Source organism: Acomys minous (assembly GCF_964271855.1).
Source record: "Acomys minous genome assembly, chromosome: 3".
NCBI classification, from domain to species: Eukaryota; Metazoa; Chordata; class Mammalia; order Rodentia; family Muridae; genus Acomys; species Acomys minous.
The window spans coordinates 129,699,199-129,726,146 of record NC_140485.1 but is presented as its reverse complement, the minus strand read 5'-3'; the positions used below and the strand labels follow the sequence as shown (position 1 = coordinate 129,726,146).

Genomic DNA, 26,948 nt, shown 5'->3' with positions numbered 1-26,948 from the left:
CTGAACACACACACACACACACACACACACACACACACACACACACACGCACGTGCATCTACCTCACTCAACAGGTTGTAAAAATACCCGGGGCTACAGAGGAATACACAGTGGGACATTTTTTAGGATCAAGGCTATATTAGACATCTAATGAGAGTTTAGTTTTTATATTTACCAATATTTATTAAACATTACAACAGAGCAGTATATTGGTAAATTGATAATGATAAAGATAGAAAAACTCAGAAACTTTTACGGGTGTCTAACAATAACCAGAAGAATGGAAATTAAACTTTGGCTCTCTCCTTTTGGAAGTTGACATGCTATCCCTACTGAGGAAGATGCCGAGGCTGCAGGCATCACCATACGGGGTTCATTTTGACAAGTATCTGCCCCCCCCCCCACCCAAGTTACCCTGGGGAAAGTTGGTACAAGGGCTTCGCTGCTCACAGAACGAGAAGCCTTTTCCTTACCTGTCAAGCCTGAAGCTGTGCAGCTAGCACACACAAATAAATGCTGCCCCAAGCAAGGCTGCAGCTGCCTCACCCTGCCCTTGATGCCGCCAGACTGTTCTGAAGTTGCAGGAAGAAACGATGCAGGCAGGACCTGCCTGTCCTGAGGAGGGCCATGTCATTCAGTAGAAGAACTGAGATTAAGGGTCTTGGGGACACCTGAAACCACACAGATCATCAAAAGACTTGTGGAGTTTTGGAAAACATACATCTCTGATAGGGTATTTAAACTTTTTAGATGAGGAAACTCTTTTTTGCTGTTGCGCTTTTTGTTTTTGGGTTTTTTTTGTTTTTGTTTTTGTTTTGTTGTTGTTGTTTTTTATTTTATTTTATTTTTTTTAGACAGGGATTCCCAGTGTAGCCCTGGCTGTCCTGGACTCACTTTGTAGACCAGGCTGGCCTCAAACTCACAGCGATCCGCCTGCCACTGCTACCCAAGTACTGGGATTAAAGGCGTGCACCACCACTGCTTGGCTTTGTGCATGGCTTTAAATGAGGAAATTTTTAAGTGGTGTCCCTGCCAGAACTTTAGATGTGAAGTCAAGTTCCTAATAAAGTTGTTACCAAGAAAACAAAACAAAACAAGCTAAACAACACCCCACACAACCCAACCTACCGCAGTAAGGTATACTTTAATGAAATCAATCTGTGGCTTTGGAATATTTGATAATTTAGAGCAGGGGCAGCTATAATCCAGCTAAGTGATAGAGGTATTTAGGATTTTTTTTTTTTAAATCAATAGCTTAGAAAATAAGCCTTCAAATTGAAAGTTTTAATGCTTGTAGAGTTTTGGATAAATAAATTATCAGCATGACCAAACACCACACAGCCTTTAAGAGAATGGATGTTGATGTGAGATTTTCAGACTATATTCATTTAACAGCAAGCGAAGACGAAACATCTTCTCTGTGTGGAGAGCACATGTTGGTAAGTGCACACAACAGCTATGTCTGAGAAGCGAGGCCATCACTGCTGTAATAGCTGTCCATGGGGAGAAGGAATGATGTCACTGTCAAGAAATGAGAGGTCTGTTTATCTTGTTTCAGTGCATGTATTATATACTCAAGAAATGCTATTGCTGGCACCCTTCTCTTTGGGGGGGATGGGGTTGTAGCTCAGTGGTGCAACCCTCACCTGGCAATATGCAACTACCTGGGATTGAGCCCTGGCACCACAAAACCAAACCAAACTAAACCAAACCAGGACCAGTATACCAACCCTGGTTCACCAATGTTGCAAAGATATTTTTGTCAAGTTGGCTAATTTCTAGACTATCTTAGCCTGTTTTTTTTTTCTTTCAGTATAAGATGTGTTTGGTTATTACATCTCACTGTGACTTATTGGTCGAGTGTACCACCTATCTGGCCCCAGATTATTCAGTTGAGAATAAGTTCAGAGTAGGGATGACCTCCAAACATTTCTTTTGAAAGACGCCATGATTATGTCTCACTGTTGTGTATCGGAAATGAGCGGGGGCTGGGGAGATGGCTGGGTGAGTGAAATGCTTGCCATGCGAGTGTGGGGGACCTGGGCTTGGGTACATGGAATGCAAGTGAAACTGGGCACAGTAGCTCCTGTCTGTAGCCCAGTGCTCCAACAGTGAGGTCACGGCAAGAAACAGGAGATTCTCTGGAAGCTCGTAGACCAGCTGTGGATACAGTAGTTTACAGAAAAGAGACCTTGCCTCAAACAACATGGAAGCTGAGAGCCTACACCCAGGACTACACCCTGACTGCCACACATGTGTCATAGCACATGCTTGCCCATGTACATGTGAATATGGATACCAGAAAAACAAAGATTATTTCTGAGTCATTAACTAAAAAAAAAAAAAAAAAAAAAAAAAAAAAAAAAAAAAAAAGAACCCTGTACTATTAATACTTTCTCAAAGCACCGAACTCCTTAATCACACTTTAAATTTTCCCTTTCATTTTTCTTCCGTCTCTGAAGCACTGTAACAGGAAGAAAAGAGACACATTTGACTGAAGAAATTTATTTACTTTTTCCCCTAAGTACATAGATGACATAATTATAGACAAGTTTTGATACACAGGAAACCCTTCTGTCCTTTCTTTTCTCTAAATGGATCATCACAATAATGTTTTTTTTTTTTTTTTACAATTTTAAAACAATACACAGCTTTCTTGGGCTGAAGCAATTGCAAGAATGTATTGGTATTGGTATATTACAGCTACTTACAATGTTTAAGAACAGCAATGGAGAAAAATAAGTTATTTAAATATTGATTTCATATACAGAAAGTGCAATGTTGTTAGTTGTCATATAACTTGCTTGACAGTATTTTTTTTTCCTATCAATTTAAAAATCAAGATAACTTGGACTCAAGACAGTTAGAATTTTTTTTTGGAACGTCACTCAGTCCTCACACAGCAGTGACTTGGGAATCTGCTTCTGTCCCACTGCAGTTGGGAAACACTCCATGCTGTGTTGGGGATTCATTTCTCACTGAGGACTCATTTCCCATTTCATCCACACCTGGGGTCAGGACAGAGAAAAGGGCCCCCAAATATGCAAGGCCATGAAAAGCTATTTGCTCTCGTTATCTGGGAATGTAAGTAGGAGTTTGGGCAGCTGCTTTCTCTGCAGACAGCTGTGACACACACACATACACCACACCCACTCTGGGTAGCTTCCTGAGCCGAAACGCCTTTCCAGGTTTCTTTTGTGCTTTCCAAAGACAACAATTTTCACCGTCACTCAAAATTCTGTACCAAATGCAACTGATCAAAACTGGATATTGCTAGAGCCTGCTGCCTGTCCACTAACAGCCACAGGCAGCCCCAAGCCACCTCAGTGACACACACCAACATTCAGGCTTTCCTCAGACCAAATGAAACACTCAAAGCAAAAGAAAACCAAACAAACACTAAAGATATATTAAAAAAAAAAAAAAAAGGAAAGAAAGAACGAAAGGAAACAACCTCAGCCCCTTCAAATCAGACATTCACACTAAATTCATGGTCCCTGAATTTAATTTTCCATGCAAAGGCAATGATTTCCAGAGTGAATAAAAAAAAAATAGTGTTTGGCATTCTCAAGACCTCTGGTGCTAGTTTGACCTACACCGAGAATGAACTAACACTTGCAAATTCACGTGAGACTTCTTCTCCCTCGTTACCTCTAATGTGACTTTTGTGTGGCCCTCTTTGCTCAGGTAAAATTATGAGCAGAGTCTGCTACAATGTCAGGCCAGGTTTACTTCAAAAGCCAGAGGAGAAGCTAGTTTTCCCCCCCGGACACCAACCCCACAACAGCATGCGGCCCTGCTGGGATGCTGGGATGCTGGGATGCTGCAGCTGGCTGACACCCTGCATCCCCACTCCTGAGGCTATGCCACAACCCAGGAGGCCAACCATGAGCTCTTTATAAGGGTCCAGTAGGAATCTGGTGGCTTTACCTTTTTATTCTAAATTGCCTCAGCTTCTTCACACAGCATCTTATAGAAGGTGAATGGAATTGAAGAAACATAACATTATTATTACTTTTTAAATGAATACCAAAATGGGGGGGGGGGAGAATCACCTGAGAAAGTTTATTTCCTCAGAGACATGGATCCAGCTATATAAAGCATATGATCAGGATGGCTTTGTTATTAGTAAAGTTGGGAAATCATGTTTCCATAACCCAATGAAACATTGGAGGACTAATCCCGGCATCCATGGTAACTGGAGACGTCACATAGGGTTTGTAAGAAAAACCGCACTGTAAGCAATGGAGCCTGTGTACCTGTCTACATTTGCCAATTGCGAGAAAACTAGACACTAGACAAAAAGAAGATAGATTATGTGGAAAACACAGTTGGAAAAACAGCTGAAAATATGTGATATTTAACACACAGCTAATGTGGTTTGTCTGGCTCCATACTGAACATTTGCTTGAATTAAAATAATTAAGTAACAAATGAAAGATAAAGATAATAATAATAATTATAGAACTGGCCAAAAAGAAAAAAAAAAAACTAAAGTAAAACAAACAAAAGCTTTAGAGTGTAAACTACTTCCCTTTTTAGAAAAAAAAAAAAGTCTTTCTGAAATATGCAACATTGCAGTGACTTTCTGCAAATGTAATCCGTGAGCTGAAGAACGGATTTTGGAATGGATGTGTTCGGGGTTCCACGTAAATACCGCAGCATTGCGGCCGCCATGATGGGCTCTTACTAAAATGAGCAGCGTGAAGGGCAGGCAGTTCACCATACATGCATGTGAACACACATGTCCCTCTGCGAATCCAGATCGACTTTTTCTCAATTTGTAGTTAGTTTAAAAACTAAAAGTCAATATGACATGTGTGTCTGGTAGTCACCCCTATAAAATAAGCCATGTTAAAGCGAGACTTTATTTTGTTTTGTTGTTGCTGTTGTTGTTTAAAGGCTATTTTTGCTGGAAACATCCCAAATACGTTAAATGGCAGTCTAAGCTGAAGATTTGGACTAGGGTTAAGGGTTGCAGATACTAGATAGATAACTGGTTAAAAGTTTATATTAAGGCAAATAAAAGCTAATTGCTAGAAAGCAATTAAAATGTCTCTTTTTATTTACAGGAGAGGAGGACTGTTCTGTTCTTGATATAGTCAGCTGTTTCAGCTTCTGAACAAATGAACATGGTCAATGGTGTACAGTAACTCCAGAGTCTGTTGCTTTGGCCTAGCTAAGCCCGTCGGGCTCAGGCATCCAGCAGGGTGACCAACAGATGGGCAAGGGGATGATCAGACACGAGCAGGCTGCCTTGTCCTCTCCTTCTAACCCTCTGCCAGCACAAAGACAGACTGGACGCACAGTGTTTGCAATACGTTGGCATCTTGGCTCTTCTGGGTCTGAAAACAAAACTAAGAGCTAGTCTTGCCTTTGAGCATCAAAGAGAACCATACTGATCTCTTTGGGAGGGGGGGTGGGGGGTACTTTTCAGAAGGAGAGGGTCCTTGGTTCTGTGTCCAAATCCTGCAATTCGTGAGCCCCACGTGGGGACTTTTCTTCTGGATCAGGTCAACCCCAGCAGAGATGGAGGGATTGTATCAGCTTTGTAAGCACAGTGAAAGGCTGGCTCTTGTCCAGGGAGGGCCACGGCGGGCCAGGCTACAGGGCCTCGGGGCTTGGTGGCAGTTTGAAGAGTCTGGCTGCGGATATGAGCTTCCTTATGTGTCGCTCCTCTGTGATGCCGGCCTCCTGAAGGCAAGTGTGGGACAGGGAAGGCACTTGGCTCAGCGTGCTGAACCCTGCGTCGGAAAGGGTGCTGGCGTACATGGGCAGGCCGATGGAAATGAGCCAATCCGACATGGATGCGACGCACCCGGGAGAGAGGGGCTTCCTGCAGATTTCTGTGAGCCCACCACTCGGGATCTGGATAGAGAAGGAGAGCCGCGTCACGAAGATTGCACAGGTACCGTGAGAGAGTTACTTTATGTAATGGCTGAAAGGGACAGTACCGAGCTGCTAAGGGATGTCAAAATTAGCACTAAGAACTCTGCTCAGAAAATGAAAAGGACTTTCAAGGAACTATCCTAGAAGATTGCAGAAGGAATCTGGGATTAGATCAAACCCTAGTTGTGTGTGTAAGGCTCCAAGCTGCAGGAATTTCCCTATACCTTGCTATTCTGTCTCCATGAAATCCCGTCACTGAGGTGAACTGCACAGAAACGTGTATGACAGTGGAGAAAAGGATGCTCAGCAGATAGGGTCTTTATAAATTGTATTTTCTACTGTATTAGCAGCCAGAAAATTAAATATTTAAGTTTCCATGGTTAAGTGAAAATTTAAAATAGAACAATATCAAGAGTTGACCAGGACAGAGAAATGGACGTTGAAACCTCGTTGCCAGGTACATAAAAGGCTGTCTTCCAGAAGGAGACGTGCAGGGTGTAACAGCCCACACCATTTTGTATAATTGCAAGTGCACTCATATTCATGAAAGTACATATCCCATGTGTGGAGGCCAGAGGTCAGAGGCCAGAGGTCAAACCCCCATGTCTTTACTCAGGAGCTGAAACAAGGTCTCTGGCTTTCCTCTGGGACTTGCTGACTCAGGTCAGCAGGTGCTTAGTGAGCTCCAGGGATCCACTGATCTTTCACATATGGGATCGCAAATGCAGCCATGACACCCAGATTTTTTTCGTGTGGATCTTGGAGATAAAACTTGCCTGCTCAGGCTTCTTCGCTCACCGAGCCATCTCTCTAGCCCTGACTTTGTATGATCTTGATGATGCAAACGCATCAAAGGATAAATCCTCAGATAGTATTGGAACATCCACAGATATGTTTTAAAGCAAGCTGCTTTTCCCTGTACCATTTAAAATAAAAGGCTAAGAATAAACCCTAAACATTTACTGAAATGTAATTGGCTAAGCCCTAGTAAAAACCTTGAATAAACCCAATACAATCCTTGAAATCTTGATAATTAAAAAAAAAAAATGTTAGCCCGGCTGTGGTGGTGCACGCCTTTAACCCTAGCACTTGGGAGGCAGAGACAGAGGCAGAGGCAGAGGCAGGTGGATCACTGTGAGTTCAAGGCCAGCCTGGTCTACAGAGCAAGTCCAGGCCAGCCAAGGCTACACAGAGAAACTCTGTCTTGAAAAACAAAAAACAAAACAGAACAAAACAAAACAAAACAAAAGTTTTACTAAGATGGATTCATGATCTGGTAAGTAAAAACAATCAGGCTTAAAACTGTGCATTTCCTATTCCAGACATGCACAGAAATAACTAGTTTAAAAGTGAGAGGTCGAGGTTTTATATACTTAGGGCACACAGCATGGTGTTTGGAGAAATGCAGATGTCATGCAAGAGCTAAAGCAAGCTGCTTCCCAGATGTTACTTTACCTCACTGCTCCACACACCTTCCCCTCGTGTGATAAGAGTAAAGATGCAGCAGTTAACACATAGTTGTCAACTGCAGCTTCCGTGGGATGCACACAGATCTCCTAAACTTGCTTATTTAGCTAAACTTTGGTGTCCTGTGCATGGATTTTTAAAAGCGGGTGGAATGCTGGGGTATGGTGAACTTCCCCTTTTGCCTTTCTAGAACTGTCTTAGCCTGGGCAGCCTAGCATGCCACCAAACTGGAAGATCACAAACTGAGGACTAACCCCGACCATGTCAACAAACAAAGAAACAAACAAACAAATAAAAACAAGTTGGCAGTGGGGCTTCGTGGTAGACCCCTTCCCTAACATGTGTAAAACCCTGAAAAATAAAATTGAAATCTAGGCTGCCTGGATGGTTTGCTTCCCAGATGTCTTTTCCTGGCTCTAGCACGCCCCCCACGCTGTCAACACCTGTCAGCCATGGTCCCGTCACTAGATGTGCTGTGGAAAGCAATGTCTTCCCCCCCAAATGTGAACTGCTCACCGCCATGCGATGCTGCTTCCGGAGCAGCTTCACCCGGATCTGGTCCATGTTGGCGGCAACATCCCTCTCAGGATGACCTAAGTCCTCTGCGTATCTCTGGACCAGGGCTTCGGGGATCCCACAACGGCCATGCTGGGGACGGGGGACAGGAGGAGGGAAGAAAGAGAAAAATGGTGTCAATGGTGGCATAGGCGTTTCCTTCACCTAAGACGCACAGCTCAGCTATCAGAAAATAACACCAGCAGTCCAAACGAAACATAAGCTGTTTGTTATTGGGACAGATACTTGAAGGGAACACACCTCTATCTTCATCTTCCAAATCCTGATGGGCACTAAAGAAATATTTCAAAACAGTATTAAGACAACCCAATCCTGTATTTTTTTCAGGCCAACCAATGCCTTAAACTCATTTTACAAAATTCAATCCCTTAGTGTCCCTCGTCTGTTGAAAGCCAGACCATTTTTCTACTGTTTGCCCTTCATCTGAGAATTACACCATCGGATCACCAGGCCGCATTGCTCTACGTCTATTTCCCCTTAAAGGTACATAGTCATGAAGTATCAGAGAGGTGGAGAGTGAGAAAGAAGGCGGGTGTTCTTAGGAGGTATCCGTGATCGTAAGGATTGAATACCAAGGACTCTTGGGAACACATTTGGCAGAAGACAAACTCCCAGAATAAAAGTATAGCCTCCTCTGTTATCACCGATCTGTCATCAAAGTCACTTTGGTGTCAGTAGCCTTTTTCTTTTTTTCTTTCTTTTTGGTTTTTGTTTGTTTGTTTGTTTTTGTTTTTCAAGACAGGGTTTCTCTATGTAGCCTTAGCTGTCCTGGACTCACTTTGTTGACCAGGCTGGCCTCGAACTCACTCAGATCTGCCTGCCTCTGCCTCCTGAGTGCTGGGGATTAAAGGTGTGCACTGCCACGCCCGGCCAGCCTTTTTCTTTTTCTTTTTCAAATGAGAACTGTATTTCACTAGAGATACGCTTTTGGTGCATCAGGGGCTTTCAGATTAACTCCCCACCCCGTTATGTATCGATAACAGTACAATTGCTGTGGTACACAGGGGCTCTGAACTGTAAGTGCTCTACGGTGTTCTATGTATGCCCCCGCTGACTGTGTTTGCTCACAACAACCTGTCTATGAGGAGACAATGCAGGTTATTTGAAACCCCAGTTCGACTACACCTCCCGCTGTGGGATACGCAGTCTAGATTCGGGTCTCTCTTTGCCTATTATCTCACCATCCCATTAGGGGCCAGTTCTGGTGCTGATCCTGTTCCCTGCAATGCGCAGCTGCCGCAAACTAAAACCAAGCAAGAGGAAAGAAAAAGCCATAAAGCTGCGTTCATATCTAATCCAAGGGTAGGGGGTTGTACTTCCAGCTTACAGAGGCCATAGGTAGAGGGTGCCATGTGGTCAGAACAGCACTTTTGGCTGTGGCCTTTCCCTTTCCTGGCTCTCATCTGAGTGGTGCTTGCCTTTAACTCCAGCACTTGGGAGGTATACGCAGGAGGATTTCTGAGGTCAAGGCCAGCCTGGCCTACAGAGCAAGTTCCAAGACAGAGAAACCCTGTCTCAAAAAACCAAACAAAAGCAAAGAAAAACAAAACAAACAAACAAACAAAAAACCCAAAAAGCAGTCAGGGCGCAAGCCTTGGATACCTTATCAGAGTAGGGCTCCTCGGTGAGATCAATGCCCTCCGCCTGAAGCTTGTTCTCCGTGAGCATCTCCAGGTCCATGCCCCGGACGCAGGAAACCTTCCTGCTCAGCACAGGGCCCAGCTTCACACCGTGCTCTTGCAGGCTGGTGCTCTCAGGCAGCTCCGCCAGCCAGGGTGGCGGTCTAGTGCAGGTTGGGCTGCCCGGCTCAGTCCCCAAGGGAGGCCTGGGCTCCCGGGGAGAGGGGCAGTCACAGGGGGTGGCAGGGCTGGTAGGGCTGGCCTTCTTCAGCGGCAGGATGGGGGCCTCCGGGCTGGGGACCAGGTGCAGGCCATTGGCCAGGCGCTCTCGGCTCTTCTTGGCGGGCACAGGCGGGGGCTGCGATGGATGTCTGGTTTGCGTCCTGGTCTCAGGGGCGCTCTGCTCCCCATCTACCCCTTCTTTGGTGCCCAGGGGGTGGTGGTCATGTCCTTTTTTGTGACCCTCAAGAGACGTCCTTGTTAAGCTGGGTTTAACTGGAGGCTGAGCCTCGAAATTTCTGGGTCCACACTGAGGAGGCGCTATGCCAAGGTTGGAAACCACCGCGGAGCCATCCAGTTTCTTAGCCATCGTTTTCGGGGGATCTGAAAATCTCTTGCTTTGGGTCAGAAGCATCACATCTTGCGCAGTGGGATCTCGACCTCGGGACAGAGCCTCGGGGGTGCAGGCAGATGTCTTCTGTGGCAGTTCTGGTACATTCTGAGGGCACGTTTCTGGCACCTCGGTAGGCACATCCTTGCTAGCATCAGCGTCCCCCTGAAGGTCATCCAGGGAATGGGATCGGGGCCAGCTTTCCACGGGCTCGGGACCCTCCAGGGTTTCACAGCTGCGACAAATGGAGACTGGGAGGCTTCTTCGGTTCTTAGTCAAACCAGTTACACAGGGCACGTCACAGTGCTGGGCAGTGTCCGGGGCTAGACCTCGCCCCAGCCTGCCCTCCTCTTCCTGCTTGTGTACCTCCACTGATTTTGTTAAAGGCAATGTCGGGTAGTTGCCTGGCTGACGCCTGTTAAAAGACTTTAAGTTGGCCTCCGTGGATGACTTGGGAGACAGAACGCTGGGTTTCTGAGTTTTGCCTGTGAGAGAAAGAGCTACTTTACAACCACGTTTTAAAGTCAATGAAATTGATGCACAAACATGAGCCAGGGGACCTAATTCCTGGATCAACAAAACCATCACGTAGGACATCAGAAAAAAAAAAACAAAACAAAAAACGGAGGATGATTAGGGGCCTGTTTTTATTTTTATAAAGAGTGGTGTAGGCCTTTAATCCCAGCACATGGGAGGCAAAGGCAGGTGGATGGATCTCTGTGAGTTTGAGGCCAGCCTGGTCTACAAAACAAGTTCCAGGACAGCCAGGACTGTTATACAGAGAAACCCTGTCTCAGAAAAACAAAAATCAAAAACAAAAACGAAAAAAACCCAAAAACCAAAAAAAAAAAAAAAAAAAAAAAAAAAAAAAACCCAAAAAACCCCTAGTTTTATTAAGGTAAGATCTACTCTAAGATGCATTCGGTATAGAAAGACTGACTGGCTGCAAATACCCCATCAGAAACCGAACCATAAGATCTCTGTTTGGTGGCTATGCCTTTCTGACGTCATGGTTGAGCTGATAAGGTCTATGAATGGTACCCAGGACCGGGTAAGCAAAACAAAGGGAAACAAAAAACTCACATTAAATCTTTCCATTAAGCTGTTCTACCTCCATAAATCTACCCAGAGACAAGGAAGCGACTTGGACACAGACCGGCACACAAGCCGAAGGGAGCGGTTTGCCACGGACCCGCTACAGAATCCTTACTCGGATGCTTCTAGCGCAGTGACCTCCCTGGTTACAGTGAATCTCCAGAAGGCTAGCTGACCCATCAGCCTAACTCAGCTCACTAACTTGATAACACTTGACTTATATTTACTGTGGCAGCTGCTGTGTGACAAGCTTTCCTGGGAACGTGCTGTGACTATGTAGGCCAGCGTGTAGGCACAGGGGAGCGAGCACACACACACATACACACACACACACACACACACACACACACACACACACACACGGGCGCGCGCATACATATCAATGGTGCTGTGTCCCTAGTAGTGGGTAAACTTGCAGACTATCTGAGCCACGTGTCTGTGCTACTCTAGAAAAAGCCAAAACCACCACACATCTTCATCAGGCTTGGGAGATACAAAGAAATGGCTTCTAATCTCTGGAAAGCTAGTAAGTTTTTAATATATCTAAGACGTCTTTTTGTTTGTTTGTTTTTAACCCCAGCTTCTTAGTGAACATCCTAAATTCAGCATTTTAACTTAGAATTCTGACTTTCCCCCATTAAGCAACGTCACCCTTTCAACGTAACACACAGAGAGCAGCAGGGGAAATCAGTCTGTGGACCAATGTGATAGGGAGGGTAAGAAGATAAGTGGGATGGGACACACTCACTAAAGAAATAGCTACTTTAGAAGGCATTCATTGATTTAAAAAAAAAAAAAAACAACTCTCTGTGGGGCAGAATAGATGAAGAAAGCAGAAGAGAAAGAAAAGGCCCGAGGCCCTAACATTCCAAGGTCCTTGGCTTCATCAGCAGGGAGAAAAAGAGTTTTCTTCAATGGTTTCACAGCTTTCTAAGCTCACTCAAACCTCAGACTGATAGAACGAAGCGTTTCACGCCAAATGCAACTGCAGCCCCTGAGGCTGGCGGATGAGAACAGGGCCCTCCTGTTATTTTTATTAACGAGGACGTCCTTTTTGATAAGACCCAAATCATCACATGAAACATTGTCCATCCTACAGGGCAGAGACCCAGCCAAGCGGCACGTGCCCTCGGTTAGGAAGAAGTTCATACTGCAAACCCTGTCCCACCCGGGTTTCTACAGGGACCAACGGCAGCACACTAGCCTTTTCTTAATAGGCTGTTGTCCTGTTGCTGCGTGGAGATGTTAGCTTACTGTGACTGCTGCATGCACCGGCTACCGTTTCTTACAAACAGAAGAATCACCACAGCTCAATGGAGATGGGAAATGAAATGCGATATAGAGCACATCATAGGAAAGCTTTAAAATCAGTCGAAATAGAGAACTCTTATTAAAATCCACTAAGCCTAAAGTTTAGAAATGGCTTCCTCTCTTATTGCCTCCCGATATAAATAAACCACATGTATCAATGCCAAGTTCACACTCGGCTTCCTACGGGAAGAGCCCTGAGTTCACCTGGAAACCAAAGCAGGGCTTGCCAGTTTATTTAAGCCAGTTCTCCTGAATTCTCCTGGGCTTTAAACCCTTTGGCAATGCTAGCCTTCTTCCTTGATTTACCAGCACAGCACTGCTGGGGTTAATCTTACCTAACGGCTTCAGCTATAGAGAGGTTATTAACAGAGAAGAAGAAAAGCCTTCCAAACCCACCCAAGGATTTGCAGTTTGCTAAAAAAAAAAAAAAAAAAAAAAAAAAAAAAAAAAAAAAAAAAAAAAAAAAAAAATAACATGGTGCTGGTCTTCTGGCTGGGTTTTTTGTTACATTCAGACCAAGGCTATCTAAATGTGAAATATCAGAAGACTTGGTTATCTTCCCAAACTGCCAGGATATTCTGCATGGTAGAGCTTATAGGTAAATGTGTAGGTTCCCAAGATGCTTTAACAGAATCAACATCAGTGGGAGGTAGGCAAGATGCCCAGGATGCAGATGCAGGGGTGGAGTTACTCCAAGAGTATGGTACCTTGAGACTTTGAACTCAAGCATTTATTTACCTTATCTTAGAACTCGTATCGGTGCCCAAAATAACTCTCTCATACTATTTTTTTAAATGCATGATCTACATTAAGAAACACATTTCGTGTCCACCACTCAACACGCACATATCTGAAACAAGGATGGTAGTAATGCCACTAACGAAGCTCGGCCTTACTCATGGAATGCTTTCTACGGTGTCCTAGAACACTTGACGTCCACGGGTCACTAAAATGATTTCACAATCCACACACAAAATGCAGCCTACAGTTTAAGACGGCTTGCTTCCGTAAATGCCAAGAAATAGCCTCACTTGCCATGCCAGATGGGGACCTCAATAGCCACTAAAGGCTATGAAACCCGGGTGTGTCTTCAGCACAGTCTCCAAGTGCTCGACAGAGAGGTAGGTCATGATGGTGGCATGGACCCTTCACTACTGCTTCTGACCATGTGGGAATGTGGGGGATACAACAGGAAGCCCCAGAGTCACCCAAGGTTTATGCTCTCTGCCTCATTCTGCTTAAGACCTCGGTTCAGTATAGAGAAAGATTTAGAAGTCTCCCACTGACTGCTTCCCAACTGTTAAAAGATAGGAGCCACAAATAAGACATGTGGCCTTCTGGTCACCCTTTCTAGGGGTAATTGCTTCTGGAATCAGGCTGTGCAGCAACATCGTATAAGACACGGCTGCCGGGGTACCCTTGACGGATGGTCTGCCTGGTAAATTGTTTTCCTTGTGGGCCTAATCGCTCCCAGTACTGAGATGTTGGTGGTTACTGTGTGAAGAAAAGGGCACAGGAGACACACAATTTAGGTCTTATGGCTGCAGGTATTTTAGACAGAATTTATAAGCCTCACAAAGCAGCCAGGAGACATAAACACAGAGGCTAACTGAAGAGCAGTGGGGAACAAGGCCAGAAATGGAAAGATGATCAACTGGCATCATCGTCCTAAAACCCTTTGGGGACCCCTGAAGTCAGGAGCCACTGAGGCAGGTTCTGTGGTCGGAGCCAACCTTACCATTTTCCAAGTTCTCGCTGCTTTCGTAGCATCCGGAGTCCCGTGGGGAGCATCCACTCAGGCCCTGGCTGTCCATCAGCAGCTTCTCCTGGGAGCCAGACTGGTCACTGTTACCTGGAGATGAAGACGCAGCGTGGTGTCACACAGAGCCCCAAAGTCAGCTAGGTTCTTTTTTTACCCTTTGCTATTGACACATGTTGAAGCCTACCACCACCACCACCACCACCACCACCACCACCACCACCACCAAAGAACCAATGATCAGAACACTTCTCTTTCAAGTAATGTATCCACCATGTGAAAATAAACTTGGTAAGAGAACCCAGGGCTGATGCCTCCCAAGCTACCCAAACAGAGGCAGACTGAAGCCACAAGGCAGAGGGGAAATACAGTGTGGTATTGTGGTATTGGCAAAGAGGAGGGCACGGCTGAGGGGTGGCACTCGCAACGAGAAGTAGTCTGAGTACATATGGTTTTTACAAGGTGGGGAAGGTCACGTGCTTCTTGGACACCTGGGCGACTTGCACTTCAAGGCATTTCTGTCACAGGCTCTCCATATTTGCGAGCTTATATAAAAGTGTCTGATGAAATATTGGGTTAGTAAGCATTGGGGGATATTATTAGCCTGTGGTAACAAGATGCTGCCTGTTGCACTGTCTCGGCCCAGAAAAGCTGGTGAGAGTGGAACAGACCCCTACACAAAGAAGAACAACTCTTTTGTTGGTCTTCTGGAGTGTTGAAAGTTTCCTTTCTTTTTTCTCCTTCTCCCACTGCCTTGGACCAGCATTTCTAGTTCCCGAATCCAGGGTGAGAAAAGTGTTCAGGAGACCCTCTGACAAGCAGAGTAGCCGACCAGTGCAAACGGGACAGCCCCAGCTTGAACAACCAACCCATCGAAAAAGAAGCATCATTATTTACCAATTGGACCTCGGTAAGCGGAGGGGAGGGGAGTCAGAACACAAGTTAACTACGTTGCTTTAGGGAAGCTCGCTAGAGTAAATCACGTGGAAAGCCATGTGGGCTTTCAAATCTTAGGCAGCATCACGGGAGCCAAGGGAGCTCAGAACACTGAGGTTTCAAACAGAGCGTCTTCAGATAATTACGTTGCGAAAGCACTTGGTCATACAAAGCAGAAACCAAAAGAACACTTTCTACATAAAATAGCTGGCTGCAAAGACAAATGGCTTTAATTTATTTTTCTTTCCCTTCGCCTCTCACCTGACCACCCCAACCAGACACACAAAGAAAAAGAGGAAGGAAATCAATAAACCTGAAGATATGACGCCTTTTCTCAGATCATCAGAATAATTATGGGGAGAGGCTGCGGGCTGCCATGCGCTGCTTGCTGGGAGGTTCCTGCCATCCTCTTTCCACTTCCTGTTTGTATTTCTCAAAGGGAAAGCATTCTAGAGCAAGTATAATGCTAACGAGGATGGCAGACACATTCTTAAACGGTAGCCCCAAAGAATGCTAATTATCAAGCAATTAGTGAGGAAAATTAACAAATTAGAAGCAAATCCTGCCCTCCCCCCAACAAGCCCAAACTGGAACATTCTACAGTGACATCCTCATCCTGTGGAAGAGCCTGTGGGTTTGGGTTGGCCTTTCTTCTTGTCTAGCATGCTATTTAGAAAAATGATCCTTGTAAATGAGGGCTTTGAGCTGTCCCTGACTACCCGGCAAGAGGGATCACTTGTCTGTCCCCAGTGCCAACAGTTCAGTGTACCAGACCAGCCTAGTAGACTGTGGCGTGCTGACTGGAGCACACAAAAGAGAACCCATCCCTGCCGCTGCTGAGAAGTGCATCCTGGGACCCCCTCCCAGCCTCAGTAGGCCCTACAAGGTCCTGTTATTACAGAAGAGGAAAGGATCTCTCCCATGCTGGGAACCCTGGTGCAATTTACAGTCATGTGGAGCATGTATGACAAGGAGCGTGAGGCACCACCTTCACCAGGGAGAAGGGAGGTAGGTAGCTGGCTCTTACATGTGCAGACTTTCCTCCCACACTCACTAGCATCAACGGCAATGTAGGAAAGAGAAGACCATGAGAAATAAGGCAATTGTCGTCAGTCATCAAAAGGGCTGAAATCCCAACTGGTCACCACCTGAAGAGGCTCAGCATGCTTGGTCTAAAGCTCTCTCCTGCTCCAGCAACTTGCACATGTGAGCACACACATGTGAGCACGCACATGTGACCATGCACATGGGCAAACACGTGAGGACACTGAGGTCCTAGAACATCCAGAGCAATGGCACACATGGGCACACACGGCCACACACCCAGCACCCTTCCTAGGAATGAGGAAGGAAATGGGATTCCTAGAGAGATGTCCCTTCAAAAAACGCTTACGGTATTCCCTGTATGGCAGGCTGTTCACTTCCACTGAATTCAGGAAGTGCTTGTGCACACATCTGTTTCTCTTCTCTCTGTGCTTCCTGCACACTTCAAATAATTTTTAAGAGTCTTATAAAAAATGAGTGCCTCCCCTTTTTTTGAGTCAGGGTCTCTCTCTCTCTGTAGCCCAGGCTAGCCTGGAACATCCAGTAATCCTGCCACACTTGCTTCAGTGCTCACTTACCTAGGAAACAGTAAGCTGAGGATAAGGTGTGAGCCACCGTGCCCAGCTTCAAAGGGCTTTTTCTACTGAGCCACACACATGATGGTGGCTAAGATAGCAAGCTTTATGGAATGTATATTTTACTACAATTTAAAAAAAAAAAAAAAAAAAGAAAACAATTTTCAGGGTGTTTTCATGTAGAGTACATAAAAGAAGAGTGGGTCGGCCATCTTTTCCAGACAGAAGGCTGGCTGCAGGCCATCTTTCCTCATCTATTGGAAGACACTGGGCAGTCTGGCTTCTAAGCGACACTGGAGACATACTTATCACAGTCAGTGGAAGTGTGGGCTAGAAAAAGTTCAAGACGTTCCCACACATCTCCAAGAACCTTACTGGGTCGCTCTGTCTACTGCACACAGAATTAGTACGGCAGACACTACTGTGTTTCTCCAGGGAGCTGAGGTACCCTGAGGATATATTTCTTAAATACAAAGAATTGAACTGCATTGGGTGGAGAGTCTTACATCACTAGGCTACATCTGGATGCGGTCTCTCGACACTGATCAGAGGCACTGAGCCCCGCAAAAAGCCTTTGCCTCAAAGATCAATAAAAGGAAATATCATTTTATGTATCAGAGAAATTCCAAGCAGTGGAGATGCATAAACCTAAATTGGGGTTTATAAAGAAACAAGGAGTCCATCTGAGCCTTCCAAGTGAGCATCACGATGGATAAAGACATCCTGTAAAATGATTCGGGTACAAATCTTAGGATATGAGCCCAGGACACAAACCAGGCTCCGGCCCCTTCCTAGAAGCAGGATTTAGCTTTGCTCTTCTGACATCTAAATGAAACAGGAAGTGTAACGGATGATGTATATAAGCCAGCTGTCTTCCATAGTTGCAGAGGAGTAAATGACATATAATACAGAACAGATGCGGTTCAGAAGAACAGATGGCTCAACATTAATTCGTATTGACAGGGCAGGTCTGCCATACCAGTCACTAGGCAGGCTGTTTACACACAGCCTAGCCAGGGACCCCAGCATTTCTCAAGAATACTGGTTCTCAACCTTCCTAATGCTGCGACCCTTTAATACAGTTCCTCGTGTTGTAGTGACCCCCCCCAACCATAAAATTCTTTTCATTGCTACTTTATAACTGTAATATTGCTACCGTCTTGAATCATAATGTAAATATCTTTGTTTTCCCATGGTCTTAGGTGACCCCTGTGAAAGGTTCACTTGACTCCCAAAGGGTCGTGACCCACAGGATGACCTTGCTCTAGTGCTGGCAGGAAAGACGATGCCCTCCAAAGCTAGACCTGAAGGCTGCCTGCTTACGTCACGTATTCATTACTTTTTCTGATGCCCTGATAAGATGCCCTGATAAAAGCAGCTGAGGAGTTTATTAAGGTGTTAGGATAAAGTCCATCTGGGTGGGGAAACCGTGGCTGCAGGCGCTTAGGCAGCTGGTCCCATAACATTAGCAGTGAGAAAGCAGAGAGAGAGATGCGTGTTAATACACAGGTTGCATTCTCCTCTATTTAGGCCAGGACCTCAGTCTATATAATGGTGGTAACACCCACAGCAAAGGTAGGTCTTCCCACCTCAGCGAGCCTCCTCTCCACAAGCCTTCACAGGCATGCTCCAAAGCTAATTTACTCTAGATAATTTTCTCACAGGTGTGTCCGAAGGCTTGTCTCCTCGGCAGCCTTAATGATGTCGAGCTGACATCAACCACTACGACTAAGGTTCAGACTTCTACTCATCGCGTTCCTTTATGTTCTTGGTTTAATTTGAAAAGTGAATTTACCAACACAGTAGCTTCCTTTTCTTCTGGGTCTTATGCATCCAGTAAATGCAAATGTCCCTCAGTTTACAACAGTGCCTGGACAGTATAAGCTAACACGCAATTTGAGCAATTTTAAGTTTTTGTTTTGTTTTTTAAACGTCAGACTGAAGAATAAAGAGCACGGTAAGCCTGGCTTAGCAGGCCAAAGGCAATGGATGTAGTGAAAGAAAACCGCGAATGCCCGGAATTTTGTTCACACGATGTAAAAAATAAGCTCTCACCTTTAATTCGGGAATTCCTGTTCCACACATTCACTTCAGAGAGACATTTCTTTCTTTAATGGGAACTGATGGTTTACTTCCTCACTAATAAGCCTATTCAGTAAGAAAAAAACCCTTACACGGGCAAAGAGACTCCCAAGTGGTCAGCCTTCTCTTTCCTTTTCTTTTTGTTAACTTATGAAGCCTTAGTGACCCACTGATGGATGCAGGTTCTAAGAGGAGCAAGGCGGAACCGGCTGGTCCCTTCAGAGAGCCCCTGGTGCAGCACTCTTTTCACACCGTACTAACAGGCATGGGTGGTGTGTCAACTGTTTTGTCATAGTATGAAATTAACCTTGGCTTTGGAAAGAAACAGACCAAGTGAGTGACTCCAGGGACCTAAGCCTGTTGGTGCCAATAATGATGCTGATGCTCCTCAACTAGGAGAGAGAGAGAGAGAGAGACAGAGACAGAGAGAGACAGAGAGAGAGAGACAGAGATAGAGACAGAGAGACAGAGAGACACACAGAGAGAGAGAGACACAGAGAGAGAGAGAGAGACAGAGAGAGACAGAGACAGAGAGAGAGAGACAGAGAGACAGAGAGAGCACTTACTGTCGTATTCCTGTAACAGCTCCACTGCCGTCAAGAGAACAGCTCTGTGTTCCGGGTCCCTGATATTTAATTCATCTAAGTCTTCTTCCTCCAGGAGCTTGAAGGTGTCCAGGTCTTCATAGCCGTTGAACAGGAAGGTGGGCATGTGTTCCTGGGAGGCAGGACAGGGAGATCAGGTGGGTCTGTGGCTCAGCCGTGTGAAGCAGGCCCCACAACCAGCCTCAGACCCCTCAGACGGTTTCCCATAGTCATCTTTATGCTAACTGAAAGATGTATATCACTAGTAACATATTCTGGGCCTCACGGTTTTCCGGCTTAGTAGGCAGCTAGGGGGTGTAGGGCTCAGTCACTAATGCCTTAGAAAGATAGCCGCTGCACACTGTGGCGGATCTCACTTGCTGTCACTGTGCCCCAGATACGAACTAATTCTTTTATCACTCCATGGCCCTCGGTAAGAAGACTTCTTTTTACATATTGGGGGGGGGGAGGGGGGGGAGTGGCTTATTAAAATCTAACTTAGCAAACCGTATGCATTTGTCAGGAGCAAGGCGTTTTAGAAGTTGAAAACAAAAATCTACCACTGTGGCCATAACTCTTGTAGGAGACGCTGGGAGTTACAGCAAGGGAAAGTTAAGAAGGTGGGTGCCTCGTGGTCCTGGGGAGTTTCTGTTCAGAGCGCCCCCCCCCCCAACACCACCAAAGCAAATTCTGATCTCAGGCTTACGCCGTGCCCTTAGTAGAAGTCAAGGGCGACATCGGAATATCGGCAGCTACTCTTGTAGCGCACTCATAACGTTGATGGGTCACGCTCGCAAGGTGACATGGGTCACTTGTCCATGTGAGGGAGAGGACAAGGTGACAAGGGCATGCGCACGGCAAGCGTTACAAGGGACTGACCTTCAGGTTGATCCGGTCTAGGAGGTCCTCCACGGACTTGGGCTGCGGTGGCCTCCCCTTCCGCCTCCTCCTGGTGGGACGCTTGGGCTTCGCCTCTTCCTCGTTTAGCACGTCCACGTAGATGAACTTGAACGTGCCCACCTTGTTGTTCAGCAGGCCCATCCAGGTTCCCATGGGTGGCTTGCTGATTATGTCAATGATGTCTCCTTTCTGTGGCCCAGGGAACAAAGATCTTCCCGTTAGGCACATTTCTAAGCATGAGCAAGGACGTAGTTCGGATATGTGGGGAAATACTGCAAGGTTCCCTCCCTTCCTGATTTTGGGTATGTTTATATGCATGGCACATGCATATATATGTTGCCGGGGGTGGGTGGTGCGCATGCGCAAATGGCAACCAGAGGTAGATGATGTCCAGTGGTTCTCTTTCCACTGTTCCCCATCTTATTTGTGAGACAGGGTCTCGCAGTGAACCGAGAGTTAGTTCATCATTGGTTAGACTCACTGGCCAGGGGATATCCCACCTGTCTCCAGCTGCTGATCCCGGGTCACAACGTCCCCTGCCTCCCGCTCTGCAGGGTTGGGTGGGCCTCGTCTGTCACCCATGCTTTCTCTCAGTCAGGTCGCCTACCTTGGCTGTTAGAATAGACTCCCACTCCCAGGGAAAGAGCTTGGCTGTGAGAGGGTGTCCCCTAACCTGTGGCCATAGCCTATATCATACCGGGTCCAGCTGCGTCTTTAGGCCCCACGTAAACATCTCTGTTCACACACAGAGCCAGCAAACCCCTTTCAATCAGGGAAGCGTAGGAGGAGGGGCATGGAAATTCTAGAAGGAAGCTGGGGTCAAAGGGTAGGGCCAGGGGAGGAAGTGGTGGTAACAGCATTAGCACGCAGCTTCCTCATCCTTGACCGCGGTCAGGTTTTATTTTGTTTTCACGAGAAAGGGGATCGGTGTGGCCAAGGTGGCCAAAGAAGATTTGGTCAGTACGGTGAAGAGCCCAGCGGCCACTGGCACGGGAGAGGGGAACCCTTCCCGAAAGACAAGAGGACCTGGGGTCAGCTGCCCATGAGGAGGGACACGCCTACCTTGAGCTTCAGAGAGTCCGTGTCATAGGGACTGGGGGTGAAGTCGGTGTGCACTTGGGCACGCCCACAGAAGGGACCCCGGTAGGGTGGCTCTTCGTCATCGCCGTCTTCTGACTTGACGCTCTCCCTGTTGCTGGTGGAGGAATCCGTGGTGCTCACAGTCTGGCCACCTGAGGAGGGAGAGCGGGAAGGACAGGGGCTTAGACACGGCCCTCGCAGGGAGCCGAGATGAGAGGAGCCAATCGTCCTGTGTATTAGGAGTGGCCTAGGAAGGGAGCCACAGCATGGACAGGGCCACAGCGGGGCCGTCTGTGGTCCTGGGGCAGCCTAGTCACGTTTGCTACCAGGGACATTCAGAATCTCTCTCCCTCGCTCAGATCCCTTTATTTTTGTTGATCGTCTTCATGCACTTTGACCTTTGGCTTAGTCCCTACATCTTCCTCAGAGAAAGATACATTTCCCTTCTTCGCCAATCAAAACCAAACGCCCCTCTTTGCCCCACAATTAGACAAACATATAATAGCACCCCAAAGGTGGGTACTCATCCTTAACTCGCCTCAACTTGAGGCTCAAATGAACATCAGAGTGCAAATCCAAAAGGAAATCGTGAAACATTACAAGCGATACTCACTCATGGAGCTCTGTCCACTCAGAGAACTCCGGAGGCTTTCTACAGACCCCCCGGCTTTGAGCTTGGGCTTGTCCACGTGTTCAGGGTCAGGCTTTACTGAGGCGGGGGAGCCGGGCATTCCTTCAAGCCCCGAGTCCTGAAATAGTTTCAATAGAATTGAATTTCCTGAGTAGAAAGGTGGCGCTTTATAATACTTGGAAATGCGGTCCTCAAATTCACCAACCAAACCAATGTTTACGCCCACACTTGATCCTAGGTATAATAGTCTCCCTTTAAGAAAGCCTAAACCCTAGTTTACATTTAAATAGTATTGTTTGTTTATTAAGTACCCTCAAATAGTTTTTCAAGTTCAAACAGGTATTCTTAAAATTTGTTGGAAAAATGGCTGAAGGGACTTGTATGTCAAGCTGGGCCTAAAATGTAGGTCGAGTTCAATCTACTCTTAATATAATATTTAGAAGTAAATCAGAGGACAGTTAACTAGGGGAGAAATATTTACACTAAGAAAAAGTATATTTCTTAGAAACAACTGACCAGATTGCTTCCACTTATATAAATTGACAGGAAGAGGAAGATACTGGTGTTTGGCCACCAGGGGGCAGCAGCTGAGCAAAAATGCCAGCTGTCCCAGCTGGTTTTCCTGGCTTCCTGCAGCTGCATTTCTTATACATTACAAGCAGGCAGCAACCAGAAAAGTCACTGATACACAGGGCCTGTGTTTTGTATTCCCAGCATCAAGAACAGTGCCTGGAATGTTCTAACTGCTTAACACAGGTTTCTAGAACTGCCTGCTTTTCCTTCCTTCCTTCCTTCTTTCCTTCCTTTCTTTCTAAATTTACATTTCTTATTAAAACTTTATCACTTTACATCCCAATCATGGCCCTCTCCTTGTCTCCTCCAGTTCCCTCTCTCCCTCCCCCTTCCTCCTATGCCCCTCCCCTAGTCCTCAGAGTGGGAAACCCTTCTCCCCATCAACTGACTCCAGCCTATCAAGTCTCATCAGCACTGCCTGCATCCTCTTCCTCTGTGGCCTAGTAAGGCACCAGCCAGGGGGAAGTGGGCAAAGAGCAGGGAACAGAGTCCATAGAGGGGACAGCCCCTGTTCCCCTTACTAGGGAACCCCTATGGAGGCTGAAACTGCCTATCAGTACATCCGAGCAGGGGTCCTACGTCCTCTTGATGAATGGTCCTTGGTTGGTGCATCAGTCTCTGTAGCCCTACTCCCCACCCCACCCCAGATTTGTTGGCTCTGTTGGTCTTGTAGAGCTCCTGTCCCCTCTGGGTCCTTCTATCCCTACCAACCCCTCCCCCGCCCCAAGTACACTCTTCCATAAGACTCCCCCAAAGATTGGCTGGTTAGTCTCAGCTTCTGCTTCGATCCCCTGCTGGGTGGAGTCTTTCACCAGCACAGCAGCATGGTCTAGGGGCTGGTTAATGCCAAGGGACACACATCCACAGCACCATTGGTCAGTGACCCACGTGGGCTATCCCCAGCAAGGACCTGGGTCTCAGCAAGATGGCCGCATACCTGCTCTGAGACAGGGCTGCTGTACTTCTTAGATATCCTCTTCCTCATTGTCTCTTTCACTGATTTCACCTTTTTCCCAAGAGAGATGCGGGACGCAGTAGGCGATTTGATTACTTCTTTGTACACAAAATCTCCCTCTTTACTCTGCCAAACAGAGCACAAATACCATTAGTCCTGGGAGATAAGGCTAGAAACCAGTTGCATTACTCAAACCATTAAATGTCCTAGACCTCAGAAAAATATTAGCATTCCTTAGGATCTTCACATTTTTCTTCTGGTAACTCAAGGCTGTTGTTTATCTTTGCGATTAGAAATTAAAACCTACTGAGAGGTATTTTGTTTGTCTGTTTATACTGGGGCTTGGGGCACTTTTTATTTTATTTAATGTTAGTACACGCTTTTCCAATGATGTTTTTTCCCCTACCATTTAAAAACACTCGAGGGGACTGCGTTTCATTAGTCGAGAATGATTCAGAGGAACCAGTGTGCAGGTGACCCCAGCCCAGGGGGAGAAGGGGACGCAGAGAGGTCGGGGTTCATAGTGTTGACTCACCCCAGGGCAGAAGGCTGCCGTGAGAACAGCATTAAACCGCACAGAAATGCTCAGTGTGGCCAACTCCCAAGAGTGTAATTTGTTTCTCTGAACAAGCTAGACTGTGGCCACCCCTCCTTCTATTTTGTATTTTTTAAAAGAAAAAAAAAAGCTTCCCAAGAAAGGATGGGGATGAGGGGAACTCTTATGTTTTTAAACATTGACAACATAAAATTATTGGCTTATGAATCAATAAAATTTGATATCCAAATAAAACAGCGTAGGTCTTGCAGGAAATTCTGTAACACTCCATATCTCGCCGATGTGTATTTCAGCTGACACATGGTCATAACAACTAGGAAGCATGAAATCTTCTTTTTATAGTTTCAAGGCAAAACACAAAGCCATGTGAAACTTACCTACTCCTCTGGGCCTGGATTTTGGGGAACATAAGCACTAGCATAGTGGCCTGGCCCTCGAGCATGACCCCCAAAAGTGTGTCTGAAGAGGCGTCAACCTTGGTAAATTGGGGCCCTGACTTGCTTTGACACTGAGAAAACTGGGCTTGCTTCAGGACACCTCACATGAGAAAGACCTGAACTTACTGCAGGCCTTGGAGGTCCACGAGCTGATCCCATAATGAGCCTGCACACATCCCAGCGTTCCGTCAGGCCACACCATCACGCACCCCGCACCTGCGACTAGTGCGCTCATCGGCGCAGACGCCTCAGGCCACAGGAGCCAAATCTGTGTGTGCTACTTAAACAACACTGTTACAAAGAACAGCGGTGCTCTGAGGGGACAGGAAGCATCCTGTGGAACACCAGGCCCGGCCTTCAAGATCAGAGCAACAGGGTTTCTTTGCAGATATGGTTTGGAACCACCGAGCAAAGCCAGAACCAACTCTCCAAGACACTAAAAGGGGGGCTCTTAGAACCCAGGTCACTGCCGTCACCGTGCCCCACTCACCAGAGGGTCGGGGTTATTACTGCCCACGTGCAGAGAACGATTTGTCAGGTCAAATCCGCCAAAACTGCACGTTCTCTGTGGAACAAGGGGGAAGGTGGAAACAATCCAGTTACGCTCACATCACAGCCTCAGACAACCCAACAGCACATGCCCCCTGTGCAAAGCACCTGTGAGTCATGAACGCACGAACAGGATGGAAATGGGGTACGAGACATGATGAGGGGAAAACATGGTTCATGTCAGGAAGCCCTTTCTTATTTGGTGTTTTCACAGGTCAATGGTGGGGAGGTGGGGGGTGGGGGTGGGGGTCCAAAGTCCCCTTAACATGCAAACTCAAGGACTCTAAGAAAATAAATAAATAAACTTTCATAAACTTAGTGCAGGAACATTCCCTCACCACTCCGTGGTCTTGGGAGCCCTGGGCTCTGCCACAGACAGCAGGTCTTTCTGAATGGCTTTTGTCCTCTTTAGCTAAACCTCCAAAGAGAGGTTAAGAGGTTGTTTACAGGGACTGGAGAGATGGCTCAGAGGTTAGGAGCACTAACTGCTCTTCCAGAGGTCCTGAGTTCAACTCCCAGCAACCACACGGTGGCTCACAACCATCTATAATATAACCTAATACCTTCTTCTGGTATGCAGGTGTACATGCAGGCAGACTATTGTATACATAATAAATAAATAATATATTTTTTTTTAAAAAAAGAGGTTGTTTACAATCATTCAGTCAGGCCAGCAGGGTTGCTCACTAACTGCCCCTCCCCCCCATTCCTGGCCAAAAATGCTGATAACTTTCCCATATAACTGCTCAACTTAATTATAATCCCTTTTCTCACAGTGGATGACATCACATTTGTGGGGCAGAGCGTGGGATAGGGGGTGGGGGGTGGGGAGGTGTGTGTGGAACGCATGTCACTGACCACACACCCCACGTTCAGTAGGAAAAAAAATGCTGTTATAAATATGGATGAAAAGTTAATTTCACTTTTAAGTTGGCTTCAAGTTTTGTGAAACTACTAATATTTCCATGACTTTCTGTTTCTGGAACTTGTATTTAATTTATCTTGTTTTTCTAGGGGGAAAAAAAGCACTTGATGATCATGGCTGTCTCCTCTCACCAAAGCACGTTAACTTTTGTTGTAAGTAATACTGATATAGAGGGGGGAAATACATAAATTATAACTTTTTTTAAAAGGCAGTTGGTAAGAAACCTTGAATGGCAGATTTGGGCTCTAATGCTTTGCGTTCCCTGCTGCTTAGGGACCATGTGGTAGCCACAGAATAGAGGAAATGAACAGAAAAGCAGATGCACATTATAAACCCTGCTCCTTTGAACCAGATACACTTCAGGCATATATGAATATACTGCATCGAGAAGGCAGCCACAGCCTGGGAGGAAAAGGAGTAAGCTTTTAACACTGCACGTAGAGTCGGCTTCTGATTCTGCTACTTGCTTGCCACGCAACCATAGCTCAAGTATTAAAACTCCCTGACCTTAGTGGGTCTGCATTGAGATGCTATTTATATCAGCTATCTGACCTTAGCAGACACTCTGGGTGTTCACTGATTCGCTGATGTCTCACTTGGTTCTGCTGCGAGCGAGGGTGAAAGCTCATTTTGACAGTATTACGTTGCAGGTTAGGCTTAGTTAAGACCATAAACATGCCAACGAGGGGCTGGAACTCTACGTTGGGTTTTATTAACCTGGGAGTTCAATAGTAAAACCAAAGCATTCAGGAACCGGCCACACTGGAAGGTGGCAGTTGTGGCACATGACAGGAG

General features: G+C 46.3%; 1 protein-coding gene across 9 annotated transcripts in view; it reads right to left on the bottom strand.

Moving 5' to 3' along the window:
- Positions 1–2,489: 2,489 nt before the first annotated feature.
- Positions 2,490–26,948, bottom strand: part of SASH1 (SAM and SH3 domain containing 1) — a 305,726-nt gene continuing 281,267 nt past the window's right edge. For 8 of the 9 annotated variants that reach the window (XM_084777496.1, XM_084777497.1, XM_084777495.1 and 5 more), the window contains 10 exons: positions 25,170–25,244; positions 23,669–23,812; positions 22,141–22,276; positions 21,510–21,679; positions 20,427–20,636; positions 19,530–19,680; positions 14,306–14,419; positions 9,535–10,646; positions 7,873–8,004; positions 2,490–5,868 (listed from right to left, as the gene is read on the bottom strand). In XM_084777496.1, the coding sequence (XP_084633622.1) occupies positions 5,605–5,868; positions 7,873–8,004; positions 9,535–10,646; positions 14,306–14,419; positions 19,530–19,680; positions 20,427–20,636; positions 21,510–21,679; positions 22,141–22,276; positions 23,669–23,812; positions 25,170–25,244 (2,508 nt within the window). In that variant the 3' untranslated portion in view covers positions 2,490–5,604. The remainder of the gene's footprint in view (positions 5,869–7,872; positions 8,005–9,534; positions 10,647–14,305; positions 14,420–19,529; positions 19,681–20,426; positions 20,637–21,509; positions 21,680–22,140; positions 22,277–23,668; positions 23,813–25,169; positions 25,245–26,948) is intronic. The other variant, XM_084777501.1, reaches the window with a different exon arrangement.